Source organism: Corvus hawaiiensis, chromosome 2 (genome assembly GCF_020740725.1).
Source record: "Corvus hawaiiensis isolate bCorHaw1 chromosome 2, bCorHaw1.pri.cur, whole genome shotgun sequence".
Lineage (NCBI taxonomy): Eukaryota > Metazoa > Chordata > Aves > Passeriformes > Corvidae > Corvus > Corvus hawaiiensis.
Window position 1 is genome coordinate 1,017,164 of NC_063214.1, and position 22,794 is coordinate 1,039,957.

Below are 22,794 nucleotides of genomic sequence, written 5' to 3' on the forward strand. Positions count from 1 at the left end.
GAATGGCTTCCCACTGCCAGAGAGCAGGATTAGGGGGGATATTGGGAAGGAATTGTTCCCTGTGAGGGTGGGCAGGCCCTGGCACAGGGTGCCCAGAGAAGCTGTGGCTGCCCCTGGATCCCTGGCAGTGTCCAAGGCCAGGCTGGACACTGGGGCTTGGAGCACCCTGGGACTGTGGAAGGTGTCCCTGCCCATGGCAGGGGTGGGACTGGGTGAGCTTTGAGGTCCTTCCAACCCAAACCATCTGTGATTCCATGATTCCATCCCACCGTAATAACCGGGGGGCCAGCGCTGTCCCATCCCCACAAAGAGCGGGAAGCGCTCGGCTGGCCCCGCCTTCAACTGAGGGGAATGAATATTCATGAGAGGGCGCGGCTAGCGCGCGGCGCGCGCGGCGCTCATTAATATGGATGGCGGGGGCGCGTCCCCACATGAATTATGCGGGGTGGGCGTGGCCGCCGCGGCCCTTCAAAGTGTGGGAAGATGGCGGCGGCGGCGGCGGGCGCCGGCGGCCGGGCCGCGGTGCGGGGGCGGCGGCGGCGGGGCCGGTCCGCGGCCGAGGAGGAGCAGGACGCGGTGGTGCTGTCGGTGGCTGAGTGCCCGGTGTGCCGGCAGGCGCTGGTGGAGGCGGTGACGCCGCCCTGCCGCCACTCGCTCTGCCTCGCCTGCTTCCAGCGCTGCCTGCAGGGCCCGGGCCTCTGCTGCCCGCTGTGCCGCAGCCGCCTCTCCACACGGGCCCGGCGGCAGCAGGCCGAGCCCGCAGCCACCACGGCCGCCGGAGCAGCAGGCGGGGAGCAGCGGCCGCCGGACCAAGGTGCGGCTGCGGCGGCGGCGGCGGCGGCGGCGGCGGCGGCACCTGCGCCCCCCCCCCATCCTGGACCGGGCGGGGCGGGGGGGGCGCGGGGGCGGGGGCGTGGCCTCTGCAGAGGGCGTGGCTGCCGCGGGAGGCGCGATGAGTTCGCGGGGGCTCAGCCCGGGGGGGCGTGGCCATGGCGGGGTGCGCGGTGAAGCTGCGGGGGGGGGTCGGCTCCGGAGGGGGCGTGGTCAGGCGCTGAGGTGCGATGAGTTTGCGGGGGCTCAGCCCGGCCCCGGGCGCGGCGGGGGTGTGCAGGCGTAGGAGGTGTGATAAGTTTGCGGGGGCTCAGCTCCCCCGAGTCCTGCGGGGCCAAACGCGGGAGGTGCGATGAGCTTGCAGGGACTCAGGCCAAGTCCTGCGGGGCCGAGCAGGGAAGGGGGCAGTGGGCTTGAGCCCACCCTGCTCTGTGGCATCGGGAGATGGAGGGGATGGATAGCATCATCCCCTGGAGCAGATGTCCCAGTGGGAGGGATGTTTCCCCACTTCCTCAGGTGTTTTTGTGATAACCTTGCCCCAAAAGTGAACGAATCCAACAGTGCTGCCAGGAGTCGGGCAGGTTTGTACTGCATCAAGACAGGAAGGGTTTTGCACCATGGGAAGTCTTAGTCCCTTGTTGACATTAAGAAAGTCCATCATCCCTGAGTTCATGGCTTTTTGTCACACGTTTCCTCCCTGCCTCCAACGCTAGATGCCTTCCTCAACTCCTAGAAAACTGCTCCCTGTGTTTCCTTCAAAATAAATCCTGGTCTGAGACGGTGGCATTGCTCTTTTGGAGATGCCCACCTTGCTGCTGTCAGAACTCAGGATGCACCCGGATTTGTTGGTTGGAGAGGTGTTGCAGCAGTGCCCACTTCGGCGACATAGCAGTGCTGAGGGGAACCCTGCAGAGCAAACAAGGATTTAAGCTACAGATAAACATCCTTTTAGCCCAACCCGTTCCTTTCTGAGCGTGTTTCTGGTCTCCCAGTTCATGCTTGTGTCAGCATCCTCTAATTGGCTGTGGGAAGAATTGGCAGGATGATCTTAAACAGCTTAAATTGGTGGTTTGAACTAACCCCACTAACCTGGAAGAGATTTAGGAAGCCTTCACGCGGAAGGATTTGCTGAATCAATGAACAGATGGGCTCTCCAGAGGGAGCTGAGCCCAAGGGCTGGGAGTGGTTCCTCCGGAGAAGGGACAGTGGGAACTGCCGAGTCAATGTCTGCTCCAAGGCAGTGGTGTCAGTCGTGTGTAAATGGACTCGGCATGGTCCAGGCGAGCTGGGGTGAGAGTATCCAGCCATGCTGCAGGAATGCTGGTCTAGTGTCTTAGCTGGGCTTTTTTAAGAAGAATTCATTTTAATTCTCTGCTTGTCCTGAATTGTGTGGGACGAAGGGGAATGGCTTCCTGCTGCCAGAGGGCAGGTTTAGATGGGATATTGGGACAAAATTCTTCCCTGTAAGGGTGCTGAGGCCCTGGTACAGGCTGCCCAGAGAAGCTGTGGTTGCCCCATCCCTGGAAGTGTCCAAAGCCAGGCTGGACAGGACTTGCAGCCTCCTGGTCTAGTGGAAGGCCCATGGCAAGGGGTGGGATGAGATGATCTACACGGTCCTTTCCAACCCAAACCATTCTATGATTCCATGATTCTGTCTGGCAGTAAGGCACATAGTCATTGTGTGGGCTGTCATTTTCTGCCTGCCCAAATTCCCACTTGTGATGCAAGCTGGGCTCATAGTGTGAGGAATCAAAGGCAGATGATCCATTACAAACAGGGACCTACTACATGCACAGAGAGAGCAGTGGATGTGGTTTCTCCTGACATTAGTGAGGCCTACTGGAGGATCCCAGCATAGCTGAAGCTGGCAGGGAGACCCAAGCCCTGCTCAAAGCAGGGTCACCAGCAGCAGGTTTCCCAGGACTGTGACCTGGTGGGTTATGACCATTTACAAGGTTAGAGATTCTGCGGCCCTGACAGTAAAAAAATATTTTCTATGTTCAGCAGAACTGCTATTTCAATTTGTGCCCATTTCCTCCTGTCCTGTTACCAGGCAGAGGAGCCCGGTTCTGTCTTCTCTGCTTTCTGTTTGGTATTTAAACACATTGGTGAAATACCTCTGAGCCTTCTCTTCTCCAGGGTGAACAGCCCCAGATCTCTCAGCCTCCTCTGGAATGTCAGATACTCCAGTCACTTTGCCCTCATGGATCAGGATAAACAACATCTGCTGCTCTGTGCTCCTCCACTGAGCCCGCCATCTCATCATGGAAGGCATTGGTTAAGCCTACTTTCCTCTCCTTCAATCCAGCGGCCTACCTCCCAAACACCTTGTCCTTGTGTAGTAGTGTGGTTTCCAGGCACAGCTGCTTCCTGGGAATCAAGGTGGGTGGGGCTGACCCTCCTCCTTGCCCTGTTTGAAGGGCTGGGTGACGTTTGCTTTCTCCCAAGCTTCACGAACCTCTCTGCATCACCATGACCTTATCGATGGATACGTGATGTATCTATACACGTACCAATGTCTGTAGGCCCCTGAGCAGGGGCAGTGAAGGCAGCAGAGCCCAGCTCATCCCAGTGGTGTGCAGTGACAGGACAGAAGGCAAAGGACACAAAGTGAAACACATCAAGTTTCACAGGCTGTAAGAAAAATACCTTCCACTATGAGGGTGACCAAGCACTGGCACAGGTTGCCCTGGGTGGTTGTGGAGTTTCCATCCTTAGAGACAGTTAAAATCCAACTGGACATGGACCTGGGCAGCCTGTTCCTGATGACCCTGCTTGAGCAGAAGGGTTGGGTCTCCAGAGGTCTTTGCCAACCTCAGCTATTATGTGATTCTGTTACCAAACACTGATTAAGCTCAGGTATTTCATTAAATCACTTAAAATGTGCAGAATCTTTAAAACTACTCAGTATGACCACTTGACATACCTTGATTATTCCAGCTTAAACCAGCTAATTAATCATGGTTTCATGTCCCAGTTTTTGCAATTCCCTTTGGGATTCTTCCATGATAGTGGGCTTAAGGAGCTCTCAGACCTTGGCTGAGGCTGGGGATTCTGCACTAGGTGCTGTCCAAATAGGTATAAAGTCAAAATCCTTGTCACGACACTTGTCAAACAAAACTGGATAGAAATCAGCGGAGACACACACTCGGTGCCTGTTGTGTCTTGGCATGGGCTGGTTTTCCTGACAGCTCCTGGGCATCTGATTCCCTTGGAGCTGCCCTGCTGCCTTCAGCCTGGTGCCAGCTGCTGCTCCAGAAGGATGCAGGTGGCCCATGGGTCCCACGTCCTCTCTGGACATCTCCAAGTTCACAGAGCACCTGGGAGGGCACCCTAGATGCTGGTGTAAGGCCACCCTTTGAGCTAGAGATGCAGTGCTGGCTGCAATGCTTTGCTAAGTGAGGTTTCTTATATTAAAACAGTTGCTTGGTGAAATTCTTGGAAGGCAGAGAGGAGCAGCAGATGGGAGGCTTGGAGACTGCGGGTGTGTGTTTGAGGATTCAGATGGCCAAGGAGAAGGAACAGAACATGTTTGCAGCAAGGTGCCCAGCCTGATTGTGAGAAAATAAGTACACTCGCATTTCAGAGAGTCAGATTTCTTTTGTTTCTCCTCTGCCCAGTAGCAATGCACAGCAATCAATAACTGATGCTCATGTAAGAGGGGGTGGAGTGTTTTTGCCAGACTTGTAACATGACTTCCCCCTCCTTCCTGCCAGTCTTTTTCTGGCAGTGGCTTTCCCCTTTCCCCACTGGACTAAACCAGTCTAGTTCTTGAGCATTTCCTGGTGATCCCTGAATTTCCTGTCATTTCTGTTGTTCTGTAGCCTGTCAGGAGCTGGTTTTTTTTGTCTCAAGACCACAGTGCTACGACTTTGGAAGCGGCAATCCTGAAGAAGCCTTTCCCTGCCTCGGGAAGATCAGTGATTTGCTCCCCACATCAAACTGCTTTAAACTGACACCATCTCTTTTTTTCCTCCTTGTCACAGTGTTGTATTGCTAATGGGATGGGTTAAATTTAAGATTTCCTGGGAAGATAGGATAGGGTGCCTCTTTGGGGGCCGTGAGGCTGTCACAGGGCTTGCACCTCCATCTCTTTCCTCGTTGTCCCATCTCCAGCCCTCTGCAATACTTAAATTATTTTTAGTCTGCCATTAATGAAGAGAATGATTAGGACCAGACCTAGAGTTAGCCCCAATGGTCAGTGTGAGAGGAATGGCCGTGGATCGTCAACTCTTGGAAAATAATTTTCCAGTTGAATAGTGGTTACACCTCTGCTAGGGTCAGAAAAATCCTAACTTCTTGTTTTGTGTTTTGAAAAAAATGTTTAAGATTTTGTCTTCAGCTGCAAGTGTTAACTGCCAGGAGTTAAAAGGAAAAGCAGTGAAAGCCTCAAGGGAGATGGAAGCTGCAAAGCCTGCTGAAAGTTTCGGTGGAAGCTGGGAGTGATTGGGTTTCACTGCTGCCGGTGGCAGAGCTGGGACTTGCCGGATGGCATCAGTTTGGCAAAACCCAGGAGCCTCTGAACAGCAGACAGGGAACCGAAGGGTTCTGAATCGAGTTCAACTTCACTTTTATTCAGCCCATGTTGCTGAATCCACCAGATGGAGGTTTCTGAATCTTTTGCCAGTAAATATAAAATGTGCTGGTCAGGAGTGCGGCTCCACGGAGATGGTGTGTAAGACACACTTCCGAGCTGGCATGGAAAGGATGGAGGCATTCAGGGGGATTGAGGCTGCAAGTCAGATGCCTCTTATAAAGAAAACCAGTGTTAAATAATTAGAAAATCTTTTGTCCTCTCAAATAGTGCAGAAATCACTGCTGGTTTTTTCCAAGACTGAGCACAATAGGATGCAACTCTTGTATGTCAGCATAAAAAAGCAGGATGCCGGGTTTGATCCTGGCACTGTGACTGTTTCGGTGCTCTCGGTGGGCTTGGAAGGAGCATCCCAGTGGCAGCACTCCCAGCAGACCTTCAGAGTCAGCTTCATTTAGAAACCAGTTCTGTTGACCCATAGATCAGTCGAGAGGAAGGGCAAGCAGGAAATCTGTTGCAAAATCAAGTAAAAAGCCTTTTCTTCCATGATTTTGCCTGCTTTGTTTTTGTCCTGGGCTGTGGCACACATCGAACCAGCTGAGCAGCCTTGTCCTGGACATGAACATCCAGAATTGGCATGGGGAGCTGTGCCAGAGAAAGACATGTGATGCTCTGGTCACCTTGTCTTCTTCCCAGTGCGAGGACCGGTCTGGTTTCACTTGGAATGGTTTTGTGCCGACAGAAGCATCCTTGGGTGCAGCACCCTTCTGCCCTGTCAGCAGAGGGCATGCTGCCCCTCTGGGCAGCCCTGGAGGCACCTCTGGAGTGCTGTGTCCACCCCTGGATCCTCAGCACAGCAGGGCCAGGGAGCTCCTGGAGTGGGGCCGGCGGAGGCTGCGCAGCTGAGGAAGGGCCTGGAGCATCCCCGTGCCCAGCACAGGCTGAGGGAGCCGGGGCTGCTCAGCCTCGAGAGGAGCCCCAGCTGAGAGGGGCCCTCAGCCCTGGCTGTCCCTGGCTGCAGGGAGGGCTCAGGGCAGGGCCCGGGCTCTGCTCCGGGGCCCGGCAGCGGCACCAGAGCCACGGGCAGGGCCTGAGCCCAGTGAGTTCCACCTGAACATGAGGGACAACTTCTGTCCTGTGCAGTGACCAGACACTGAACAGGCTGTCCAGAGAGGCTGTGGAGTCTCCCTCACTGGAGATATTCCAGAACCCTCTGGACACAATCCTGTGCCCTGTGCCCTGGGATGGTGCTGCTGGAGCAGGGAGCTGGGACCAGGTGAGCCACAGTAGTCCCTTGCAGCCTGACCCATCCTGGAGTGCTGTGAAATGCACATACACAGCTTTGCATACATTTTTGTTTTCATCTCTTTTATACAGAGTTGGAAATTTGGAGTCTCATCTCTTTTTGACCCATCTGTAAAATATCCAAGTTGTTACATAAAGATACTATTGATAAAGTTGTCTCTACCTGGTGTTGGACCCCTTTAGCTAAACCACCACAACTTACACATAAATGTTATTCCATCATTTAAAATTTCTTCCAGCTTGCTGAACCCTAGTGAGAAATGAGAGCGATGACAGTGGCTCATCTTTCCTGGTGCGTGTTTCCTTCAGGTTAGCTCATGCCCTGGAGGGAAAAGCTCCACCTTTATAGCTCTGGAGACAAGCCTTAAACATTGAGAAGTAATTGAAGTTTGCTGCAGGCGAGTTACAGATTGCTGCTGCTCTTGGGACTGTCTCTGTGGAAATTCAGCTTGATAAAGTTCACAAAGAACTGGAACCGCTCAAGGACACAATTGAAAAAACATTTTGGGAAGCCGTGGAAGGTTTCCAGTGCGGCCGATTGCGGGCGCAGAAGCAGGAGCAAGGAATGCAGCCTGGCCCCCCCAGCATCAACATCGCTTGGGATTTTTATCACATGTGTAGGGACATTTGGGATGTTTTCCTTTAAAAACAAGCCTGGCTCGTGCAGGCCTCTGAGTATGAGGGAATAGCAGCTTTTTAATGAGATAAAAAGGCCTTATAGTCTATACGCTTAATGTTTGCTTACATGAGATTATTTTTCTCCCTCTGAAACGAATATTAGATAAATGCTTTGTTATTTGTGCAGCTCTGGCATTGGCAGCAATTGCCTCTTCAGAGGCTGCAGAGTTTGCACTCACCCTCACCAGCAGGAGGGACTGAAGTTACAGGGCTTCCTAGGAACTTTGAAAGGGGAAACCAGGGGAAAGCAGGACAGGTGGTAACAGGATTTCATCAGTCTGTAAATGGCATGTTTGGGCAGTGGGGCTGTGGGCCATCCCCAGGGAGGAGGGAAATGTGGCCGTGAACCAGAGGATGCCTGGCAGAATAGTCAGCAGCTGGTCATTGGGTGTTTGATTCACCCACCCTGCCATGAACCTTTTGTTTTGAGCCAAATAAAAACACTTCCTAAATAAGGGAAGTTCTGTGAGGGGGGCTCAGCCTGGAGAAAAGGAGGCTCAGGAGGGACCTTCTGTCTCTCCTCAACTCCCTGACAGGAGGGGGCAGCCACGGGGGGTTTTGGGCTCTACTCCCAGGGAACAGGGACAGGAGGAGAGGAAACAGTCTCAGGCTGTGCCAGGGGAGGCTCAGGCTGGGCATCAGGAGGAATTTCTTCACTGAAAAGGTGGTCATGCGTTGGCAGGGGCTGCCCGGGTTGGTGTTGGAGTCCCAATCCCTGGAGGTGTCCAAGGAAGGCCTGAACGTGGCACTCAGTGCTCTGGGCTGGGGACAAGGTGGGATCGGTCACAGATTGGACTTAATGGTCTCAGACATCTTTCCTAACCTAAATGATTTTGGGATTCTGTGAAAACATGTGGTGGAGCTGCTGGTTTATATCCTTTAATTTTAGCAGGGTGGGAAAAGGAAGTACCCCTGATGTTTCTTCCTTGCTCAAACCTGTTCCATCCTGACCACAGCACACTGGTATGATGAACTGTGCTGTGCCCTGCCTGGAATACTGATAGGGATTGAGCCAGGATGGTTGTCCAGGGGTTGTTGTTTTGTTCTGGTTGTTCCCTTTTCCCTCCGAGCTCCTCCAAGTGAAGTGCAACTTGCCCAGACTTGCACTGCGCAGAAGTGGGAGGGAGCTTTGAGGCTGATGTGAGCAAGGGAGTCCTTTGGGAGTAACAGACTCCAGGGATGGAGGTTAAGCTATAACCCCATGCCAGTATGCTTTTGGTTTCTGAATTCCCGAGGGGAAAGGGAGGAAGTGGGAGCAGGACAGGGAATTTCTGCCAGACACAGCATCCTGCCCGCTCAGCTTCCAAACGCTGATCTGGGGAGTGCACGGCAAGCGGGAAAAAGGCTGTGCTGCGGCGGCTGGGTGGGGATGTGGAGGAGACCTCATCGAGAAAACGGGGGCGGTCTCCGTGCATCGGCGGCAGTGGCAGGAGGGCAGCGGCGTGAATTCGAGGTGCGGGGCTGCTGCTGGCAGCCTGTGTGCCTGGGGTGTCTGGCTGCAGCAGGCACCTCAGTCCTGGCTTTATTCCTGGGACTCAGATTCCCTGTGCTTAAAGCCTGGGTTTATTCCTGGGACTCAGATTCCCTGTGAAATCTCCGGGCTGTTACTTCACCCCTGTGTTTACATCGTCCCAGTGCTCCCCGATTGCTTAACTGCTTGTCAAGGACTCTTGAGAATCTCAAAGGAAACTCAGGAAGTGCAAAGTGGGATTACTTGGCCATCCTCCTCCCCATGTTTCTGTATGTTAAACAGAGCTGTGATAGCAGTGGCAGAATATAAACATCTGGGGTTGAGAAAAGTGCTGCAGAACCTCTTGTGCAGCCTGTGGAGATCTCACCCTTTTTGGGAAATAATGGCCAACACCAGCTACCCTGCACTAAAAAGTGTTTCCTTTTTTTTCCCTTTTCTTTCCAGACTTTATATTCAGAGCACCCATTAAATTAAGCAAAACAGGGGAACTCCGAGAAGAATATGAAAGCCAGCTAAGGAAGGTCAGTATTCTGGGTAATTGTGTTTTTTCTTCCAGAATAACTTGGATTTCCTGCAGGAATGCCATCCTACCTGTAGGGAAACCTGAAGGGCTCTTTTTTCCTCTTCTGTAACAAAGGTCATTTATTCTCTCTATACTGTTCATCCAGTTCAGGAAATGGCTGTATTTGAGCATGTAGAAGCCAAATTTTGCGGTCTTAGTCTGCCTTCCAGATCATGGAAATGTACCTTCTTTGGAGTGACTGTTTGGTTGTGAATGTAATTCCATAAAGGCTTTTGCAGCATAAGACATCTCCTGCAGTAACATCCTTCTCCTCAAAAGCAAACTATTCCAAACTGGAGCTTTCTATTTATTTTTAGCCAAGAAAATAATGTCATTTAAAGGCCCAAAAAAAAAAAAAAAAAAGAGAATAAAGGCTTTTCAGCTGGTTTGGAATTAAAGTCCATGAAAATATTTTCTGGAGTTTTGATCTTTGTGATCTTGTTTTCCCTTGAGATGGGTCCGTCTCCTTGCTGATTATTTTACCTGCTGGGGAAAACGAACCGGAGGGGTTTTTCATTGTTGAAGAATTTTCTTTGGGTTTTCACTTGCAGATCTCAACAAGTGTAAAAAGGGCTGGGAGGCTGATTGAGTTAGAAAAACAGCCTTGTCTGAGTAGGAAAATACCACCTAGGTGATTTCGCAGGTCAATAATTAATCTGAGAAATGCGTGTGTGTGAGGAGACAGTTAAAAAGCATGGAAGGGCCTTCCCTCCTGCTTCTCCTTGTGTGGAATTATCCACTGATGGACAGTGTCACTGCAGGTTGCTGAGATAACTTTGGCTATTTCATTAACTGATCATAGGAATTGCAAGCTCTTCTCCAATTCAGGTGCCTTGCCTGGAAGGCAGGGACACTTTGTGTGCAAAGCCGTGGGACTTGAGGCATTTTCAGCAACAATTCTCTATCAAGTTTAAGAAAGCACATTTGCAGCACAGTCAGGTTTTTATATCTGTATTTTTTGACTTCAGCAAAAAGATACCACGTGCAGTCCAGTGCCAACACGTCTCCCTTCCCTTCCAGTCAGAAGGAAATACTTTACCTAGTTTCTGGCTTTTTGGCATGTTTTTGTCTTGTTCTTGTTCAGCCTGCTGCCTTCCCCTTCTTGCCCCCTGACAGATGGGAGATGGGTTTCTTCCCCCTGCCAGCTTAAACTGCTTTTTGTGAAGCTCAGCTGAAAGAGCTGTGTGGGAGGAGATTCTGTGAATCGTCATCTAAGAGGAAATGGCAGTGAAATTTTGCTGGTAAAATGACAACTGATGATACAGTCACACTGTGTCCTTATTAATGGAATCAGAATAGAATCACAGAATCATTTAGATGGGAAAAGCCCTCTGAGATGGAGTCCAACCGTTCCCCCAGCACTGCCACGCCAACACTATCCCACGTCCTCCAGTGCCACATCCACATGGCTTTTAAACCGCTCCAGCAATGGGGACTCCACCACTGCCCTGGGCAGCTGTGCCAATGACTGGCTACCCTTTCAGGGAAGAAATTTTCCCTGATATCCAACCTAAACTTCCTCTGGTGCCACTCGATGCCATTTCTTCTTGTCCTGTCACTTGTTGCGTGGGATGAGAGACTGACTCCCATCTGGCTCTACCCTCCTGTCAGGAAGTTGTAGGGAAGCAAAATTCTGCCTGTTGCTACTTACCAAGAGTCTCTTGGTGTCTGAATTAGGCAGGAGGAGACAGAATCTGAGGTTTGGGAGTCTAAACTTGTATATTGATTGGATTTCCTTCCACGTCTCAAGACATGGGGTTTCATCCCAGCTTCCCTGCCCATGGAATGGGGATAACCGGGGCTTTCCTCCTGAGGAAGGGCAAGGAGCATTTCCAAACATTTTACATCTCCCAGATGGGAGTTGTCTTATAAATCTGAACTGTTGACCTGCTTCCCAGCCTTTTGCAGTTGAAAACAAAGTGGTAGCATAATTTGACGGGGATAATCTCATAGTTGAATTTTCTCAACTGGCTTTCAGAATGAGATAGATTTTTGCTGTCAGTGCAGGATAGCGAGATGGGTTTTCTCTCTTTTGTGCCCTTGGTGCTCTTGCATTTTATGTTCTTCCAGAGGAGGCTGTCATTTCTGTGTACTAAAACCCTAGCTCATCCTGTCCAGCTGTCTTTTTATCACAAGCAAGTCTGTTGCTTGTAAGCACACACAGTGGGAGGGAAACTCCTACCTGAGGCATGTGCTGACACGCAGCTTCCCAGAGCCAGGGCAGACGGAGCAGGCTCCGGGAGGGAGCAAACCTGGACGGTTTGTGGAGGCAAGAGAAGATACCAAATGTGAGTTTGCCAAACTTTTGGAAATAAATGTTAGTGTCAGGAATGATGGTCCTGAAATGGGCGTTTCTTGAGTTAAAAATTATCAATTGCTTGTACAGCACTTTTTCTCCCCTGCAGTTGTGGTATCCAAAAGGGCTAAAATGCATTGTCTGATAACTGTGCTGTTAACAGCAGCTGTTGGTCCTGCATCCAGTATTTCAGAGATGCTACTCAGGTAACATGAGGTCCTTCTCCCAGGGTATATGTTTCACACGACATTGTTTCAGTTTCTTGTCCTCCTGTCCCAGCACAGTATTGCCACGTCTGGAAGCAAATTCTCTGGGAGATAATTTACATTAAGGTTACTTCAGATTATTATTTTTGTAATTAGTACAGATTTTATCATTAGAGTATGATTTTGTTTGCAGCCTTAATTCTGGACCTAAATTCTTTTTTGTATTCTATTAATTAGGGTTAGGATCCTGTTGTTGCCTTTTTGACTTCACTGTCAGCAAAGCTTGGGTTGTCACCTCACACTAATTATGCCATGGATTTGCCCGAAATCCTTAAATGTTCTTGTGTGTTGTTACATATTCTTGTGTCTTTCAATTTGGGAATTGAGTATAATTTTATAATTTAGCCAGAAAAGGGAATATTTCCATATAACTTTCTTTCACCTGAGAAATACAGGAGGAACACGAGTGTTGGGTAGTATTTCAGCCAGCCAAAAAAAAAAAAAAATCTTTATGATAAATCTTGATGTGAATTTGTTTTTCAGATGCTTCAAAAAAGGCAGAAATATTGTTGACTTAGAGCAGACTATTCATCACATCCACATCAGGTGGTGACAGTCTATGTTAGTCAGACACTGTTGTAGTTACTGCTTGAGATTATTAATAGATGAGGAATTTAAAGATAGATCTTAAAACAACTCTAAGCAAGGAGTCAAACTGGTCTTTGAAAATATTTGCTGAACACCCATAATCAGCCAAACAGTGGAGTTTTTCCTGCTTTCTGCCTTGTTTCCTCCTTTTTTTCCTCCTTGTTTCTCTCTTCCTCATCTCTGGGGGTTTGGATTCAGTAGGATTCGGGTCCTTCCCAATTTGAAAATCACAATGTGCTTTTCATGTAATGGCGTGTGAACTCTGCTTTGTTTGTCATCCATATGTCCAGACTTTCGGGGTTTTCCCCTCCTCCAGCAGGGAAGAAAAACACTAAATATTTTTGGAAGAATGAGGAGTTTTTGCAACATCCCCCGCTGCCTTTATGAGTTAGGGAGCTTGTTAAGCACCTGAGATGCCTAGGCCCAAATATGAGGAAGAACACGGGGATTTGAATTCCTGGTGCTGTGGTTCATGAGCGGGATGAAGATGTGTCAATCAAAGGTCTGGATGACTTCTGCACGGAGGGTGGATGGAGGAAGGAGGGAGGATCTGTTCTATATACAGACACATGTAGGCTATTCCTGGGCTGTGTCTAAGTTGAGCAAGAGGCAGGACACAAGCTGGGAAAATGGCTGGGTGATGGAGGGAGAAGGGAGCTGGATGATGTTACCCTGGGCAGGGATGATCAGGTGGCGTTATCTGAAGTGTGTTCTGCTGAGCCTGTTCATCAGGAAAAGGTGGTGGAAAGGAGGAGAAAAGGGGTATTGTTGGTTTTGATAGCAAGTCTGCAAAAAAAAAAAGAGGTCCTGGCAGAAGAGGGGAGTTTGAGTCCTTAGGTAAGGTGCAAAAGAGTGCAGCAGGACAGGCAGCCTGTCAGGGTCCGTGTACCTTGTGTCCCAGATCCTGGCATTCCCTTGCACTTCTCCGCTGCGTCTGAAACTGAATTCAAGCGTTGTGCCTGGAGTCAGCTGTCAGGGGTAATGTGGCCTCTCTGGATCTTCTCCATCCCAGCACATAGTGAAACAATGGGAGTTCATCTCTCGTGTAGCTTTCAACGTGGGAATTGCTGCATCTCACCTTTTATTTTAGGTGATGCTGCTTATGTGTCTGCCAAATTGTGTGTGCTGCATGTCAGGCCGTCGGATGGCTAAAACTGAAATATCACAGCTTGCAGAAAACTAGTTGTGCACATTTTTATATCCAGTATGATCATCTACAAGTAGAGAAAAGCTTTTTGTATTTCAGAAAATACAGTGGCAGAGAAGGCATTGTCCAGCCCTGGGCCTCACGGTGCCTTTGTTGTTTTGCAAAGAAGATAAAATCCGCGATACTTGTGTATAAAACACAAATGTGGTGTAGAAGCAAACCAATCTTCACATTACTGTGAGACAGAGGCAGTGGCTCTACCCTAGAGTAGAGAAATGAAGGCACAAAATTAAATGATGTGACCTAACTCTTGGTCTTGCCAGTCTGTAAGTGTAGGACTTCAAATTATAACTACTCTACCTCTTTTGTCATTATTTCCAGCTGAGAGAAGAGAAACTACAAGAAGAAAAGACATCTGAGGATCTGATTAACAAGTTCATTCTAGATGACATGGATGTAGGGAAAAGAAAAATGGAGGAACAGCAGAAAAAAGATGAATCTGTAGTGCTGAAAGGGAACCAAGAGTGTGTAAGTAAGCTCATGCTTCTCCTTCCTGCCCATATATCAGAATTTTCATTCTTTGGCTTTCCAGGATTCCTTGATTGAGTTTTTACAGTTTTTGAAGGCTTTGAGCTGGCAGATTTTAAAGATCCTTGTTAATGAGAACTGTCTTCTGAGGTTTGTTATGGCTGCAGATGTTCTTCTAGAGGTTTCTGATCCCCCTTTTACCCTCTACTACGTGACTCTTCCAAACACACCAGCTCCCCTCAGCTTTGGGGATATCCTTGGTCTTCAGGCTTGCATGCATTTCCATGAACGTTTCTCCATGAATCTTCTGCAGTGAAGTTGTACAACTGAAGTTCAACACATTCTTCATGCTGACTTTTGGCTATTTCCCATTTCATTTGGGAGGCTCTGCGGGAAATGCTCTTAGAATTTCCATTTGATGGGCTGACCCATGGGGGCTGAGTAACCAACACCCTGTAGTAACCTTTATTGTAGAATTTTCCCACATTTTCTTGATCAATAAATTAATGTTATTTGATGACTAACAGCTATATACAGGAGCTATGTGCTTATTTTTGTTTTATTTATGCCTTATGTCCTCTCAGTATGATCAGAAATGGGGAAATTGGGGATCTTTAACACTTCTGCAAGAAAGATCTTTATTTTCCAAGTTATTCTTTTTGTTGTACATGTCAGCTAACTCTTCCTTGATTGACTTCAGTTTCCTGAACGTCTCTCGGATTCCGAGAATGAAGAACCATTCCAGGGCAAGCAAACACATCGGTCAGCTTTTGTTTCCAAGACCAGTGCCTACTCCTTTGCTTTCCTTTCAGGGTAAGATGCTGAGACTTTATTCAGAATAATGTCCTTTAAAGATGTTCTTTCGACTTGTTTTAAACACACCTGAGATGCTCTAATTCAAATGGTGGTTCCAATCTAAAATACGTGATTTTTTTTCTGGAATTTTAGAACAGACTCACTGGTAGAATGTGGTGTCTGTCTGATTACTTCCTACCTGGAAGTTAACGTTTATCCCATGAAGGAGAAAAATCATTGCCTGTAGATTCAAACCATTAGTCAGAAATCAAAATTCTGTAGGATGAACTCAAGAGTGCCGGTTCCTTCTCCATCACAGGTATGAAGGGATAGCATCAGCCCCAAACAGCTTTTTCCCTGGAAAGCTGTTGCTCGGCGCAGCAGGAGCAGCTGAGTAACCAGGTGTGTTTCCACGTGAGAAGCAAAGGGGTTTCCCCAGCTTCCTCGTTAGCACTGACCTCGGTTAATTGTGAGCCGTGGGCGGAGGTGTCCGTGTGTTCAGCGCGGAGCCCGGGACCGCAGACCGGGACTCTGCCGGAAACCCGAGATTCCTGGATCCCTTTTTGCTGAGGGCATAGGAAATATCTCTGCCAACCGGGCGCTGCCAAGGCTGATGCCTCTCCCACAGGTAGCTACTGCCAGGGCTGTTGAGCTGGTTGTTCCTAAGGTCATGAACAGTCTCCTGTTCTCACCCATCTGCTTTTCAGGAATTTAACCACCAAGGTGGAAAGGAGTCGGAGCTGCAATGACACCATTCAGGAGAGATCCAAGAGCAGGCAGAGATCAGCCCCAGCCACCAAAACAAAGGTACAGGCAGCATCTGGAAACAGGTTCCTGTGTGTAAGTGTTCTTATCTGAGGTTACACAGCAGCGGTAATCTGGAGATATAAAATATGGGCTTTGTGGCACTGTGTTACCGCCATGGGGCCAATCGCTTCCTTGTGCCTCCCAATAAAACCTGCTGGGTTAGGAATTGCTAAGCAGAAAAGCAGACAGGTGTCAGGGTTCTTGTGTAGCATTGGAGGCTAATTGGAGGTTGAAAGGGTTCTTATCAGGCTGATTTATTCAGGTAAAGAGAAAACACATTTCAAGGCCAGGTTGGACTGGGCTTGTAGGAATCTGGTCTAGTGGAAGGTGTCCCTGCCCATGGCAGAGGGTGGAATGAAATGGTCTTTCAAGTTCCTCCTCACCCAAAGCATCCTGTGGCTGTGTGATTTTGCCATCGGAGTGGTTGTTACTTGTGGCAAGAGCAGCTCTTAGACTGTAATAAATTTGACACCCAGATCATGCTGGACTCCGGAGTCTCCTGCTCATGTCCCACATCATGTCCCACGGGGGTGCTGTGACCGGCAGAGGCGGGCAGGGGCAGCCGTGTGCGGCAGCCATCCTTTGTGCCGGCCTCCTCTTGCACGCTCGCTTGCCCGTGTGCACCTCCGTGAGCGGCTTTCCCAGCTGTGCTGCCTTGCCTTGCAGGTGCTGCCCATCACCGGCGCGTCGACGCCGCTGCTTGGGGTGCTGTCGTCCACGCAGAACAACCGCTGCCTGTCCGCCCCGGACCTGACAGCCGAGAAGCGCCTGGTCCTCAACGCCGTGTCCTCCCTGTCGGCCCTGCACAGGCCCGAGCGATCCATCAGCCCCGAGAGCAATGACAGCATCTCGGAGGAGCTCAACCACTTCAAGCCCATTGTCTGCTCCCCGTGCACTCCCCCAAAGAGGCTTCCCGATGGCAGAGTCCTGAGCCCCCTCATCATCAAATCCACCCCCAGAAACCTGAACCGCAGCCTGCAGAAGCCAACCACCTATGAGGCCAGTCCTAGAATACTGAAAAAATGGGAGCAGATATTTCAGGAGCGTCAGATCAAAAAGACTCTCTCTAAAGCGACCCTTACGTCCTTGGCTTCGGAGCCCGGGGAAGACACCGTGGTTCCTGACATCACCAACTCCAGCAGTTGCACTAAAGAGCAGCCACAAGTGCAGGATGATCACCTTCCACCTGACACTACAGGAGAGCCTCGCGCTGAGCTGGATTTCTTCCCTTCTGTCAGTGAAATGAAGCTGGGAAGAGGGAGTGAGAAGAGCAGAAGTTCACAGGCCTTAACCACAGATGACGGTGCTGATGAACCAGATGTGAGATCAAACGTAACCGCCCTAAACACACGAGTGTCTGAAGTCCCTGACCTAAAAGTGAATACATTCATGGACAAATCCTGTCTTAGTCTAGGCCCAAAAATGCTGAGCAGAAGACTCATGGGTGTCAGCGCCTCACTGCCTGACACCAGCGCGCTCGGAGTCCCCATCAAGCCGTCGGGGAAAAAGCAGCTGAAATACCTGAACAACAGTGAGTTGATCAACGTACAGAACAGCACTTGCAATTCTGTGGAGAACATCATCGGGGAGCAGCCCCCGCTGCTGCGGCGGGGCCGGAAGAGACGCTGCAAAACAAAGCACTTGGAGCACAACGGCTCCGTCAAAAGACTGAGGCATGTGGCAGGGGAGGTGGGCCTGCCTCCAGAGGTTAGGGACGTGGAGCAGAAGCTCCAGCAAGAGGAGGAGGACAGGAGGTTGGCCCTGCACCTGCAGCGGATTTTCGACAGCGAGAACAGGACAGTGGATAGGCGGAAAGTCCGCGTGGATCGGTATCTGCTGCGGTCCAAGAGCACTCTGGGTGCCAAGTAGCACTGCTGGACGATGTTGCCTTTCTAGAGGACGATGAGGTTTATCAGATTATCTTATAGGAAAACTATTTTTTGCCCTACTTCCACCCATGCAATTGTTTTTTCATTTCGGTGGTAAGACATTTCTAGGTCCAGTTCAGAGAGAAGCCAGAGTCCTTTCAGGTTTTTTTAAAAATAAACAAAAAAAAAGAGAGAATGAGAAAAAAAAAATCCTCCGGTCCTCTCTGGTCCGTTGGTCTGAAGGAATTGTCTGTCATCCCTGTGAATACTCTGCAAGACCTCCACACGCAGTCGGGCACACGTGCGATCAGGCCACATCTGGTTGTGGGGTCCGGCTCTTATCCATGCTCCGTGTTTCTTCTGGGAAGTCCTAAACAGAGCCCCCCCCCCAGTACTTCCAAATGAATGTATCTCACTGTCTGCACCAGTACTACAGATCATTTGTCACTTTTCTGAAGCAGAAGGCCAGATACAGTGAAAAGAAAGACCTGAAATAAGGATTTTACTGAAAAACCTGATAGGGACTTGTAATTTCATGTTCGTGACAGGGGAGAGAGCTCAGGTGGAGCAGCTGGAGCCACACGCTGAGCACTGGGACCCAGGGAGCTTTTCTCCCAGACCATGTCTTTTCCAAACCAAGAGGGTCTCCTTCCCTATGATATTGAAGAAAGGGAAAGGCCAGCCAGGGAGTTTCAGGATGGATGTCGAGGAAGGATGTCCTCCCAGCTGACACGTCCCCTGCTCGGTTCAGAGCTCTCTCAGCACACCTAAGGCCTGTCCTTGCATGTCCCGGAGGAGCATCCCAAGTGATCCGGCGCATTGCTGTGCTCTCCAGGCACCCAATGGGACGGGAGCCCCGCTGCCCCAGTGCGCTGCCCTGCCCTGCTCCAGCTCCCTGCCTTCAGGTTCAAACCACTAAGAAAGCTCAGGTGAGCAATGCACTAAAAACTTCCACTTCCAGGCATGAAGTGGGGCCTGGAGCAGAGCTGGCTCAGAGCCTGGGCTTGGTGGAGCATGTGTTCTCTGCACAGATGTGGCAGGCCACCCTCTGAGTGTTTGTAACACTCTCCCATGGATTCATTTCATGGATTATTTCCAGTATGTAGCTTGAAAAGTAGCGTTCCAGCTCAATCCTTGACAGCTGCCTTGCAGAGTATTCACTAGGACCCTCGGAGCCCGCGGGGACCTTTGCCCAGGGCGGGGGCTGCAGCATTACCCATCCTGCCCCCACCGTGTGCCAGGTGGCAGGGATGTTTTTGGGATGAGCACAGTGCTGGGGCAAAATTCCCTAGGGATGGTGTGAAGGGAGGGCAGCCAGTGCACATAAATAGACGGATCTGATCTAAGACAACAGCATTGCCCAATTTCCTCTATCTAAAAATGGTTTAATTTTCTCCCTCCATCTTAAGCGGTCAAAAACAAAAGAGGAACTGGTTTTCTTTTTCACTGCAAGGACCCTGGCAGGTTTTTTTTTCCTATTTGAACTGGATTAAAAAAAAAGAAAAAAAAAAAATCTTATATTTTATTGGGTAAAATTTATATATTTTAAATACTATATTTCAACAGATCGACACTTTTGTTTGGAGAAATCTTATAGCAATGATTCCATAATATATATCTCTATCTCTGTATCTCCTTGCCACACAAACTACTGGATGGTTAAAGTTGTACCTGGGGCTGGTGACACCTGGCCTGCTCTGCCTTCCCAGCGTTCCGGGCCCTCTCCTGCGCCGCAGCCTTGGCAGGTGCCGCTTGAAGCAGGCGCTTTTGACCCAAACCGAATCCTGCTCCTCTTTCCAGCTGTGAATTAGAAGGAAATTAAAGAATTAGAGCCTTGACTGGACCTAGAAGAACAGCGCAGAGAGAAGTAGTGACGGCCTGGATCTGCCCTTGGAGCTCAGGAGGGAAAGCCACAGCTTTAACTTGGAATCCGTGCTGTTTTTCCCAACACTTGGAGCTAAAATATGCACTTCCCAGGTGCATTTAGATTGAGAATTATTTTTACAGGCCCCCTTCTCTGCAGCTCATCCCTGGAGCCCCAAACAGACTTCCCTAAGCAGTTTCCTTTTTTCTCATGGTGTTTGTGGGGGTTCAGCCAGGCCTGGGCTGCTTACACTACAAAAAAATAGATTTACACGCTGAATGTATCTTTTCTTTCCCCTCTTTAAACAGATTTCACAGCCCAATGCACTAGGCCAGTGTCTTAAATATCTTCTTTTGAAAAGATTTTATAAATATTTTGGGGTTTGTGTGTTAATTTCCTGGTTCCAGGTCCAAGCTGGGCAGAAGTGCAGGAGGCAGTGCCTGGGCTGGAGCTTGTCCCCAGCCAAAAAAACCTTCATGGGACCCCTCGTGCTCCCAGCTGCCCCCAAAGCAGAGATCCCAACTCCCCAAGCATCGTGCACGGGCCATGGCATCTGCGTTCAAGGAGACCTTTGGATGTGGAATCACAATCATGTGGAAGGGTTGTGGCGATGCAAAGCCGGGATGAATGTTTTATTAATTTAACACTCTCGAAGTTTAGGTAAGCTTGCACAAAACAACAAAAACTGTAAATAATTACACTCAAAAGAGCAGGAATTCTCAGCCTCTCCCCTGTAAAGGTCAGGAATGACGCCACCTTTGCCAGAAATCATGCCAGCTGAGAAGGAAAACACCTCGTGCTGAATGGTGGATGCAGCACAAGATTAAACCAAGTATTTATTCACACTTCTCTGAAAGTCCTTTGTAACCCTCAGCTGCCTTCCCTCCGGGATGAAGGCATTCCTTGCTGACTCTGGGACAGCATGGGCATGGGAGTGTCCTCCCAAAATGTGAAGCTGTCTAATCCGGAGGGGCTGGGGTTGGTTCCGTGACAGAAGGACTGTGTCTGCCAAAGATGCCACCGACTCCCAGAAAGTTGCTTTCTGACCCTCTGGGGCTCTCTGCCTGGGAAAAACCGTATGGAAAGATCTGTGTTTGGAGTCAGCGAGATCAGATAAATGAAGGAAAAGTGCCAAAAGGGATCATGCCAGGTGATTGTATGACGTTGTTCTATATTGTCAGTATTTCTCTTCCAATGCTATTGTACATGCAGTGCACAGTAGTCATGAAGTGTAGCTTGAACAAGCGCTTCTTTGTATTTTCTCAGTGAAAGCAAAGGGGGAGATCGAAGCCTTAAAGACTCTCACTGATTTTAGAAAACAAGCCTTTAGCAATGCTCCGAGGGCAGGGCTCCGCCTGGGCCCTCCGACAGCCCTGTCCTGCCTCCCGGTTGTCCAGCAGAAGGTTGGCAAAGAGTTTGTCCCACACACGAGGGGAAGCGTTTCGGGAGAACCTGGACCCTCTTGCCCGGTGGGGGATGCAAGACAGAAACGACCCCCTGTCCGTGGTGGAGCCCCGCGGGGTGTCCCGGGGATGGGAGCTGGGATGATCCCCGCGTGCCGCACGCGCCTGACACCACCCTGTCCCCTCCCCGCGTCCCTGCAACACCGCGACGCATCCGCTCCAGAGTTAGCTCTTCACTATGCAAATGGGAAAACCTTCAGCTGGTCACGCATGGGGGTGTGCGCCTGGTTTCCTTGGGATTTGCTGTCAAACTGTTCAAAACCGACCTAGATGTCGCTACACTTTTTCTCCAGTAACGCTTTCAATCGTTGTGCTTTCGTGTTCTCCGCGTGCCAGCAGAGCACCGGCTGGTTACAGACTCACGGTCGTTCTGGTCTCAGCTGCACCCCCGTGGCTTCACCTGAATGTGTTACCCAGCGATGGAAGGCACCAAAGGACCGCTGACTTGCATGTGTGAAATGTGTGAGTGGAATGACATGCAGGCGTCTGTCATGTTGTGGCTTCTGTTGTTTGAAACAGAGTAAATCCTGCTTGTGAAACAATTGTCACAAACCAGAAATATGCCAACAAATGTGTACAAATAACAGTGTTCGTTTTAACAGCAACCAGGACTTGAACTGCAGGGCAAAGGCCGAGGTTCAAACGGAATAAAACCAGGTTCTGACAGTGAAACTCCCCGTTTCTTGCTGTGCTTGGAAAACAAGCAGGATCCTACTGCTGCTTGTCCCAGACAGGTGACACTTGCCTCCAGCTGAAGGAGGTTGTGGAGTAATTGTGGAATCACAGAATCATTTGGTTGGAAAAGCCCTCTAAGATCATGGAGTCCAACCACTCCCCCAGCACTGCCAAGGCCACCACTGACCCCTCTCCCCAAGTCCACACGGCTTTTAAATCCCTACAAGGACAGGGACTCAGCACTGCCCTGGGCAGCTGTGCCAGGGCTGGACAGACCCTTTTGGGGTTTTGCCAGGCCCTGCTTGCACTGGTAGCTCAGGAGGGAGCCCTGTTCAGGGCTGGCATGGAGATAAAACATGGCCAGTGCTCAGAGACCCTGGTGCTGCTTCCTCTCAGGGCAAACCCATTTTACTCCAAGGCTGATCTCCCAACAGCTGGGTTTGGGCTGAAGTTAATCCAGCTGTAGATCCCAGCGGTGTCTCTGTGGCACCCTGGCAGAGCTGAGCCCTCTCCTGCTGGAACACGCCCGTGGTTTCCGCGCGGGCCGGGAGAGGCAGGTGCCGCTCGCCCATCCTGTCTGGATCCCTGGCACCTGCAGCAGGATGTACTCAAGCTGTCCTTTCTCCACTTCCAGCTCCACTGGCACCTCCGTGTGACCGGGAATGCTTCCAGAGGCTGCTCAAGGACCTGTGCCTGCACCACTCCCACCCCCTCTGCTCTCACAAATACTGAGGACAGTGAGCGGTTTCCTCCGGGAATGTCTTGGCAGACCCAGGGCAACAAGCCAGACCCAATTCCCACCAAAGGGAACAGAGGTGCAAAGAGGCTCATTAATAATAGGCTTGAGCAAAGACCGGTAAAAACCCATTATTTGCTCTCACTGTAGGAAGATGCATCTGCTGGGAGACCAGACTGGGGGCTGTTGTTTATTCTTTTAACATAAAACTGATATCCTACATCAAAGCAGCTAAATTGGATCAGTCCAAATGGCCATCCAGCTTAGCATCACATCTCCTGCAATGGACAACAGTGGGTTCCTTGGAATGGCGGCTGGGGCCAAGCTCTACTTGCAGGGTCTAATTAAGGAGGAATAAGCAGCATCCTCCTGACATGGCT

The 22,794-nt window shown here is 50.1% G+C and overlaps 1 protein-coding gene across 2 annotated transcripts; it reads left to right on the forward strand.

Annotated features, from left to right (window-relative positions):
- The first annotated feature begins 483 nt into the window (after window positions 1-483).
- Window positions 484-21,675, forward strand: RNF169 (ring finger protein 169). 2 transcript variants are annotated; one of them, XR_007201556.1, is made up of 7 exons: window positions 484-814; window positions 9,264-9,340; window positions 14,060-14,206; window positions 14,907-15,019; window positions 15,709-15,808; window positions 16,475-18,605; window positions 19,948-21,675. XR_007201556.1 is itself a non-coding variant. In XM_048294403.1 (6 exons), exons 1-6 carry the CDS (start codon window positions 484-486, stop codon window positions 17,675-17,677), a joined length of 1,971 nt encoding a protein of 656 aa, XP_048150360.1. In that variant the 3' UTR covers window positions 17,678-21,675. The 2 variants fall into 2 exon arrangements, 1 of the variants encoding a protein (XP_048150360.1); XM_048294403.1 differs by having other exon boundaries at window positions 16,475-21,675.
- Window positions 21,676-22,794: the final 1,119 nt, after the last annotated feature.

Bases quoted from the DNA above. Each gene is read 5' to 3' on its own strand.
- RNF169 (XM_048294403.1), top strand. From the start codon at position 484: ATGGCGGCGGCGGCGGCGGGCGCCGGCGGCCGGGCCGCGGTGCGGGGG. The intron at 815-9,263 runs GTGCGGCTGCGG...TTTTCTTTCCAG, and splicing joins GCAGCGGCCGCCGGACCAAG to ACTTTATATTCAGAGCACCC. The intron at 15,809-16,474 runs GTACAGGCAGCA...CTTGCCTTGCAG, and splicing joins CCCCAGCCACCAAAACAAAG to GTGCTGCCCATCACCGGCGC.